This window comes from Mus pahari, chromosome X, assembly GCF_900095145.1.
Source record: "Mus pahari chromosome X, PAHARI_EIJ_v1.1, whole genome shotgun sequence".
Taxonomy (NCBI): Eukaryota; Metazoa; Chordata; class Mammalia; order Rodentia; family Muridae; genus Mus; species Mus pahari.
The window spans coordinates 1,810,640-1,820,332 of NC_034613.1; the positions used below are offsets into that span (position 1 = coordinate 1,810,640).

Sequence of the window (9,693 nt, forward strand, 5' to 3'; positions counted from 1 at the left end):
AAAAAAAAAAAAGGAGTCAAGGCAAAGCAGGTTATAGAAGGAACTGGGAACAGCAGTAGGGGCAGGTTTTACAGCATGGCTTTTAAAGATAGGCCAGCTGCAACATGAGTATAACAAAAAGCTAAGTTAGCTTCTGACTTTGTCCACAGACAGGATGGACCTGTGCCCAAGACTGAGAAAGCAGCCCCTAGAAACAAGCACTGGTTGCACAGGGACCTACGTGTGCGGTTCATTGACAAACTACACAAGAGTGGCCGCTATTATAACACCAAGGTATGATCCCCACAACGGAGGCCCCTTCTTCACCCAGGACTGTACCCTTTAACTTTCTAACATCTTACTTCTATTCATCTCTCTAGATGACAATTGAAGATGTCCTGAGCCCAGACACATGTGTGTGTCGGACGGATGAAGGCCGAGTTCTGGAAGGTAAGTCTGAGCTACTATACTCGAGATGTTCCCATCTTAGAGGATGATAAAGAAAGGGTCTATTTGAGGAGCTGGAGCAATGGCTCAGTGGTTAAGAACACTGGCTGCTTTTCCAGAGGAGCCAAGTTTCATTCCCAGCACCCACATGGCAGCTCATAACTGTCTATAACTCCAGTTTCAGAGGATCTGTCTACCACCCTCTTCTGACATTTGTGAGCAACAGGCACACACGTGGTGCTACAGATATAACATGCAAATAAAACACTCATGCACATAAAAAAAAATCTAAAAAAACTTTTAAGATAGAATCCATTCCAGTTCCTGGGAGGCTGAGGCAGGATTCCCACAAGTCCAAGTCAACCTGGGCTGCAATTTAAGATACTATTTTTAAAAGAAAAGAAATGGGGGTTAGAGAGATGGCTCAGCCATTACGAGCACTGACTGCTCTTCCAAAGGTCCTGAGTTCAATTCCCAGCAACCACATGGTGGCTCACAGCAATCTGTACTGGGATCTAATGCCCTCTTCTGGTGTGTCTGGATGTAGTGTACAGTGTAGTCATATAAATATAAATAAGCAAATCTTTAAAAAGAAAAGAAATGGAGAAAGAAAGAGAGGGGGAGGGAAAAGTACAGAAAAGAAAAGAAAAAAAGAATCTTGGGCCAAGAGCTAGGAAGTTAGGCAGGATTCAGGTTGTTTGCAAGACCCAGCATCCTCTTTCAGAGCAGATATCTCCTTGAAAGGGATAACCTAAACCCTATGTATTTTCCATGTTAGATTAGCATGAAAATGACAGTTTGTCCCTATCAAAACTAATTACCTTTACAGGAAGAAGTGTACTGAGCTTGTGCTGCGGGGCAGGCTGAGAACATACCCAGTACATAGTTTCTGTAGGAAAATGCTCCTGTCTGGTGGTTATTTCTGTGAGCTACTCCTTGGTTTTCTTACCTGTGAAATGGGTAGAGTGGGACTCCGTCTATCAGCAGGATATAAGAGTAGCTCTAATAAATATTAGCAAAGGCCCTCCTGACAGAATCTGGCCAGGCTGGCCCTTGCTGTGGACCTCATTCCCTCTCCCTCATCTGTAGATGTAAGAGAAGACATGCTGGAGACCCTGATTCCCAAGGGAGAAGGCCACCGTGTGATGGTGGTACTGGGACCACATGCTGGAAAGGTAAGTCCCATGTCTGGAAATGGGACTCTGAAGATCAGATCACTGAGGACCTGGGCTGACCTTGCTCACTCTGCCCCATCCTTCCTCAGGTGGGACTTCTTATGAGTCGGGACAGAGCGCAGAGTCATGCATTGGTCCAACTTGGGAGAGAGAACCGGGTGGTGGAGCTCCACTATAACGCCATCTGCCAGTACGTGGGCCCCGGTGACTCAGATGAAGACTGACACATGGACCACTGCCCATCACTCAGACTGTCACTACTTTTGTTGCAATCTATAACAGATGCCAGGGAGAAGACAGATATTCTGTCCTCCTTTGAGATGCAAGGATGGGGATGTGACTAGATAGAGCAGGATTGTTTACCAAAATTTAGAGTGTAATAAAAACCATTTTAAATAGTGGAAGGATGAAATCAAAACCAGTATGTAGGACCTGGAGAGATGGCTCAGCGGTTAAGAGCACCGACTGCTCTTCCAGAGGTCCTGAGTTCAATTCCCAGCAACCACATGGTGGCTCACAACCATATGTAATGGGATTTGGCGCCCTCTTCTGGTGTGTCTGAAGACAGCTACAGTCTACTTATATATAATAAGAAGTAAATATTTAAAAAACAAAACAGTATGTAAACTGTAAATTTGGGTGGAAGCTGAGATAACCAAAGTGGAAATACTTCATTTCTTAGTCTCGTTTCCCTGCTGAGGGTTCAAGACAAGTTAAATTACCCATTCAGTACATAGTTAACCCTTGGAACATAAAATCTATGAAGTCTGTCCCCAGACAAACACAATAGAATCTGCAATGCTGCATCTCAGAACAACTTCCTGACTTTGGATCGTGAATGGCCATCAAAGGCTTTTTGTTTTTTTAAGATTTATTGTATTTTGTTGTTGTTTTATGTGTGTGTAAGAGAGAAAGAGTATATAATTGTGAATACAAATGCTTCCAGAGAGAGAGAGAGAGAGAGAGAGAGAGAGAGAGAGAGAGAGAGAGAGAGAAAATATGTGAATGCTCAGAGACCATGAGTGTTGAGTTCCCCTGGAGTTGAAGTTACAGACAATTGCAAGCTGCCCTGCATGGGTGCTAGGAAGCAGACTTGGGTCCTTTGGAAGTAAAGTAAGCACTCTTAAGCACTGAGCCACCTCTCCAGCTCATATGCCCATATTGTAAAGGACTCTTGCTCAGGATTGTGCTACTAGCACATACTTTGACCTCTAGGAATGTCCCTGAGCTGATGATGCACTGAAGAGAAAGGGGGACTTCTGCCCATGAACAGCATGGGTTAGTTCCAATTTCCAAAGGAGTTAGTCCCTTTTAGTCCACCAAACATTGCTTAGGTTAAAAGGTATTTCTGACTTGTGCAGTTTCTTTGCTTGCCTTAGGTAATTTTATTCTTTAAAAAAAAAGGTTATTGTTGAGAATCCTGAACCATTTTCCTGCTTGATGGTTGGAGAAGAAAAGTCAGAGCCTTAGACACAATTGTTTCTAAATCATCCCTAATATATATAGTATTTAACTTAGACCTGTGCCATGGATAAGAATACCTAACTTGTCAGCCCGCCGCACACACTGAAAAGAATCAAAACATCCCAGAACACAATCATACTGGTAAATGTGGCTAGAACTGGGCTGAACTCTCTGGCCAAAATGAACAGACAAAAAGATATGAGTCACACAGAGTATTGTGGCCCATATCTGTAATCTAGCACTTGAGAGGCTGAGACAGGAAAATTCCCATGAGTTCCAGGACAGTCTAAGCTTCACTGAAGTACCCTTCAAAACCTAGCAGGAAATGTGCTCGGTGTAGTAGCTCACACCTTTGATCTTAGCACTCAAGAGGCAACAGTAGACAGAACTCCATGCGTGCGGAGCCAGCCTGGCCTACAAAACAGGCCCAGGCCAGCCAGAACTCTTAAGAACCTATCTCAAATAAGAAGTAAGGGTACTGTGGCTTTCTCCCTTCCTATTGTCCCTTTTATGTCTTCTCTTATCTAATTGCTATATCTAAGACTTTGATACTGTATCAGATAATATAGGGGACAGTGGACATCTCGTTCCTGATTTCCAAGAAAATGCTCAGTGTGTCTATATTTAATATAATGTTGGCTATAGATTTATTGTATATAGCCATTATTATTTTGACATATTTCCATGTATTTCTACAGTCTCAGAGCTTTTATCACAAAAACATGTTGAACTTTGTGAAATGGGTTTTCAGCATTTACTGAAATAATTCATGTTTTTCCGTCCTTGAGTTTGTTTATATGCTGTTCCATTTACTGATTTATGTATGTTGAAACACTTTTGCCTTTTGGGAATGAAGCCTACTTTGTGATAATGTGTAATCTTCTCAATGTGTTCCTAGATTCAGTTTGTAAGCATTTTGTTAGGATTTTTTAACATAACATTTTTATTGACTCTGAGAATTTCACATCATACATCCTCATCTCAATTCCCAGTCCTTCCATGTCTGTCCCCCACCCTACTTTGTGACCTCCCTGCCAAAACAAGTTAAAATAAAAACACAGTAATAAAAATTAGAAAATAAAACTAAGTCGCATTTGTGTTCTTTCTGTAGTCACTAGAGCAAGGTCAGACTCTCAGCAGCCGCCTCCTGAGGAGAACTGAGGCCTTCCTATCTAGGCTGTTACTTTTGGGAGCCTTGAGATAGGGGTTGTCGCAGAAGCCTTCCATGGCCTTCTGTCTTAGCTGTGCGTCTGCACTCATCCACATCACAGCAGAAGTAGCCTCCCTGCTCGTCACAGCAGAAGCACAGATCATGGGTATTCCCAAAGTTTCTGATGACAGCATAGACCTTGAACATGGCCTCAAGCTGCAGTAGGACCACAGACCCAGACGAGGCCCAACCAGCAACAAGGACACCAACATGGCCTCAGGTCACAGCAAAGACCATGGTCTTCAGTGGTAACATGGCTCACAGACATCAATACAGACCCTGACTGTAGTAGGACCACAGACATGGCTCTCATTGGCAATACATGCCAGATGTCACCATGGCCTCAGATGGCAGTGCAGGCCACTCAAATCAGTATAGTCCCCAGGCTGCAGCACAGAGCTCGAATATCTGCATGACCCTCAGTAGTAAAATAGGCCACAGACATCATCACAGTCCCCTGTGGCTAGCTTCTGCCATGCCTGCCTAGGGATTTTTGCATCTATGTTCAAAGAAATTGGTCTATAATAGTCTTCACTCCCCTCCCCTCCCCTCCCCTCCCCTCCCCTCTCTTTCTCTCTTTCTTTTCAAGACAGGGTTTCTCTGTTTCTCTGTGTAGCCCAGGCTGGGATTAAAGGTGTGCGCCACCACTGCCATGTCCTCGTGATATGATTCTTTACTTAAAAGACACTATTGAGCCTACTAGAAGATTTGTAGACCTGATGTACACTCTGAATAAGTTGTAGGATACAAAATAAGCATTGAAAATAGCATTTCAGCACTCAGAAGTCAGAGACAGGCAGGCTCCTGTGAGTTCAAGGCCAGCATAGTCTACATAGAGAGTTCCAGGCCAGTCAGGGCTACATACTGAAACTGTCTTAAAACAACAGCAACAACAACAACAACAAACAAGTAGCCTTCATTTATACTAACAGTCTACTTATCCAAGAAAGAAAACAGGAAAAAAAGTCCATTCAAAGTAAGTCCCCCAAAATAAGTAGGAATATGTTTAGCCAAAGTGAAAGACCTCTGCAAAGAAAATTTCAAGATATTGAACAAAAAAGTCACAGAAGATATTAGTCAATGGAAGACAGAATTAATATTGTGAAAATAACTATACAACCAAAATTAAGTTACAGAATTAATGTAGTACCTATCAAAATCACCATGTCATACTTAACAGGTTTAGAAAAAAAATTCATATGGAACCACAATTTACCATGTATAGTCAAAAATACAGGCCAGTGGTGATGAAGACAGTGGTATTTGAAAAAAAAATAGGTCAATAAAATAGAGAACACAGAAATAAAATGGCTAAGCCATACCCACTTTATTTTTGACAAAGGAAACAAGAACATTCTTTGCCAAAAGAACCTAGGAGCTAGAGCAACGGCTCAGTGGTTAAGTGTACTTGCTGCTTTTGCAGAGGGCCAGGGTTTGCTTCCCAGAACCCACATTGGATGAGTTACAACCTCTATCAAATACCATAATTTAAAACCTGAAATATTGGGAGGCAGAGGCAGGCAGATTTCTGAGTTCGAGGCCAGCCTGGTCTATAGAGTGAGTTCCAGGACAGCCAGGGCAGAAAAACCCTGTCTCGAAAAAAAAAAAAACAAAAAAAAACAAAAAAAAAAGCCCTGAAATACTCAAAGGTTTAGAAGAAAACATAGGAAATACCTTTCAAGGTATTGGGTTCCTTCCTTCCTTTTCTCTTCCTCTCTCTCCCTCCTTCCCTTCCTCTTCTCTCCCTCCTCTCTCCTCCCTCCCTCTCTTCTCTCCCTCCCTCCTTCTCTTCTCTCTCCTCTCCCTCCCTCCTCCCTCTTTCTTCTCTCTCCCTCAGTCTCTCCTCTCCTCTCCTCTCCTCTCCTCTCCTCTCCTCTCCTCTCCTCTCCTCTCCTCTCCTCTCCTCTCCTGTTCTCTCTCTCTCTCTCTCTCTCTCTCCCTGCCCCCTCTCTTTTCTCCAAACATAGTCTTGAGTCCTGCAATTCATTATGTAGACCAGACCTCTGCCTCCCATGTGCTGGGATTAAAGGTATGTTTCACCATGTGTGACCCAAAGAACTTTTCTTAATAGATCACTAACAGCACAGGAGCTAATCCAAACATCAATAGATAGGACCACATGAAAATAAACACTTTCTGTCCAGCAAAGGGGACGGTAGGCAGAGCAAAGAGCCTATACCTCAGACAAAGGGTGATATCAAGAATTTACAAAGAATTGCAGAAATTAAATAACAAGGAAACAAGCCTGCTGGTTGTCACATGAGAAGGGGAACAGAACAGACAACTTAAAAAATACAAATGGAAACTTTATATGACCCAGCACAGGGGAAGGCCAGGACCAAGAAGTGTGAGTGGGTGGGTAGGGGAGCAGGGGCGGGNGGGGGTAGGGGAACTTTCGGGATTGCATTTGAAATGTAAATAAAGAAAATAATAATAAAAAAAATACAAATGGATCGGGCAATGGTGGCACATGCCTTTAATCCCAGCACTCCAGACACAGAAGCTGGACCAGGTAGTGGTGGCACAGGCCTTTGATCCCAGCACTCCAGACACAGAGGCAGGTGGATCTCTGGATTTGAGGTCTACACAGAGAAACCCTGTTTCAAAAAAAAAAAACAGTAACAACTTTGAAAGTGTTCAATATCCCTGGCCATTAGGAAAATGCAAATAAAAACGACTTGGAGGTAACACCCAACCCCAATCAGAATAGCTATCAATAAATATGACAATGTTACAAAGAAGGTTAGTGGTGGTGCAAATAAAGCCATTGTTTGGAGACTTCTCAAAGAATTAAAAATGGAACTGCTATATGACCCAGCTATCTTACTCCTAGGTAAATAGTCAGAGAACTCCATACGCTATCATGGAGATGGTGACACCTCCATGTTTATTGCTGCTTTAATCACTATAGCAAAGAACTGGAAACACACACACACATGCACACTGACTTTTCATTAGCTACATATAAAAATGAAATGTTATTCAGTTCTAACAAGAAGAAGTTAAAATTTTTGCAGGAAAATAGATGGTCTTAGACTGTGTGTTAAGCAAGGTCTCACAATTTCAGAAAAAAATGCATGTTTTCTCATATTTGGGATCTGTATACATATTTGGATACAGTATAACAAGAAAAAGATCAAGAAAGGCAAAGTATAAGACAATGAGGAAGGACTGTATGTGGGTAATGGACATGAGTTATGAGTGAAGATATAAAGCCAATTGATCTTTTAAATCCAACTGCCTCTGCCTCCCAAGTGCTGGGATTAAAGGCGAGCACCATCACGCCCGGCTTTTATTTTATATTTGTACGTGTTTTGCCTGCCTTTACATCTGTGCACCTGTGAGTGCCTGAGGCCTATGGAGGCCAGGAAAGAGCTTCTGATCCCCTGGAACTAACTGTTAAACAGAGTTGTGAGCCACCATTTGGGTGCTGAGAATTGAACCTGTTCTTTTGGAAGAGCAGCCAGTGATCTTAACAGCTGGAAGATCTCTTTAGGGCTTATTGTTATTATTTTTGTTATTTTTTATTCTTTTTCTTTGGGGCGAGGCAGGGAGGATGTGAAGACAGGGTTTCACCAGGTTCCTGTCCTGGAACTCGTAATGTAGACCAGGATGTCTCCAAACTCGCTGAATTCTGCCTGCCTCTGCTTCTCGAGTGCTTGGATCAAAAAGGTGGGCTCCTGATTTTCTTTTTTTTTGGGGGGGGGGTTGAGACAGGGTTTCTCTGTGTAGCCCTGGCTGTCCTGGAACTCACTTTGTAGACCAGGCTGGCCTCGAACTCAGAAATCCGCCTGCCTCTGCCTCCCAAGTGCTGGGATTAAAGGCGTGCGCACCCACCACCGCCTGGCCTGTCGAAGCTCTTATCACAACTATTTTTTTGAGGTAGCAGATTAAAAGTTATCATTCCTATTGTGTACATGGTTGAGCACACCTTTAATCCCAGCACTAAAGAGGCAGAGACAAACTGATATTTTAATTCAGGGTCATCCTAGTCTACATAGTTCCAAGCCAAACGGGTGCATGGCGTTGGAAACAAGCAATAAATAATTTTCGCCTTACATAAAGGGGCACTCAAATGGAAAGAAAAGCAGCTGGGCATAGTAATTCTTGGGAGCTCGAGTGGAGGGAGAGCCCACGGTGGGGGCAGGGGGCAGCCGTAAAAGACTGCTTGAACGCAAACCTGGGACAACATGGCTACTTTCATTTGTCCCTGGTGTAGGTGTTGACTGCATTTTATCCCATTGATGGGAACTTGACTTCCCAATCTGACACAATTGGCTAACCAAAGCTAAGGGGAATAGAAAAATCTCAGAATACAAGTCCTTGCCAGATTAAAAAAATTTTTTCTCACTATTCTTCCCATTTATTATGATTCTTTCTCAAACGTAGCAAGCATATGCTGACCATTTGATGTCTCTAGTAGGATTACATTACTGTTATAAGTGATGACTTAAATGCCTTAAAACAGTGATTCTTGACCTTCGTCATGCTGTGACTTTAATGCAGCTACTCCGTGTTGTGGTGACCCCCAAACATAAAATTATTTTGCTGCTACTTCATAACTAATTTTACTACTGTTATAAATTGTAAACATTTGTTTTCCAGTTGTCTTAGTTGGGATCCAATTGTGGGTTGTGACCCTCATGCTGGCTTAAGGTCAGCATGCCACCCAAAGGGGAGTCTTTTGATCAAGCAACTGAACTGGCCCAACTAGAATGTAAGGTTTATACCCTGTCCAGAAATTCTATTACTTAACTAGAAAGATGTTTATCTTTACAAGCCTTTACGACTATTTACGATTCTCCCCTCTGAAGGGTCACTGTACAACTGTTTAGGAGCCAGAATAGATAGAGGTCAGATTTTCCCCAAACACATTGGCATGTCTAGTCTTGGGCAAGGAAGAACCTAACAAAAGGAACAGATATTTTTGTCTTTTAGAAAAAAAGAGGACTGGAGAGATGGCTCAGTGGTTAAGAGCACTGACTGCTCCTCCAGAGGTCCTGAGTTCAAATCCCAGCAACCACATGGTGGCTCACTGTAATGGGATCTGACACCCTCTTCTGGTGTGTCTGAAGCTACAGTATACTCCTATACATAAAATAAATAAATAATTCCTTTAAAAGAAAAGAAGGCAAGAGAGATGGCTTAGCAGTTAAAAGCACTGACTGTTCAGCCAGAGGTCCTGAGTTCAAATCCCAGCAACCACATGGTGGCTCATAGCCATCTGTAATGGGATCCGATGCCCTTTTCTGGTGTATCTGAAGAGAGCCTAGTGTACTCACATACATAAAATAAATAAATAAATCTTTAAAAAAGAAAAGGAGAGGGGGTAAGAAAATGAGGGAGAGAGGGAGGCAGGAAGACACACACACACACACACAGAGAGAGAGAGAGAGAGAGAGAGAGAGAGAGAGAGAG

General features: G+C 42.7%; 1 protein-coding gene across 3 annotated transcripts in view; it reads left to right on the top strand.

The window, feature by feature from the left end:
• Positions 1 to 2,102, top strand: part of Gpkow (G-patch domain and KOW motifs) — an 11,750-nt gene extending 9,648 nt beyond the window's left edge. For all 3 annotated transcript variants that reach the window (XM_021188319.2, XM_029533959.1, XM_029533958.1), the window contains exons 8-11: positions 150 to 273; positions 360 to 429; positions 1,516 to 1,601; positions 1,691 to 2,102. In XM_021188319.2, the coding sequence (XP_021043978.1) occupies positions 150 to 273; positions 360 to 429; positions 1,516 to 1,601; positions 1,691 to 1,825 (415 nt within the window). In that variant the 3' untranslated portion in view covers positions 1,826 to 2,102. The remainder of the gene's footprint in view (positions 1 to 149; positions 274 to 359; positions 430 to 1,515; positions 1,602 to 1,690) is intronic.
• The last annotated feature ends 7,591 nt before the right edge of the window (positions 2,103 to 9,693 follow it).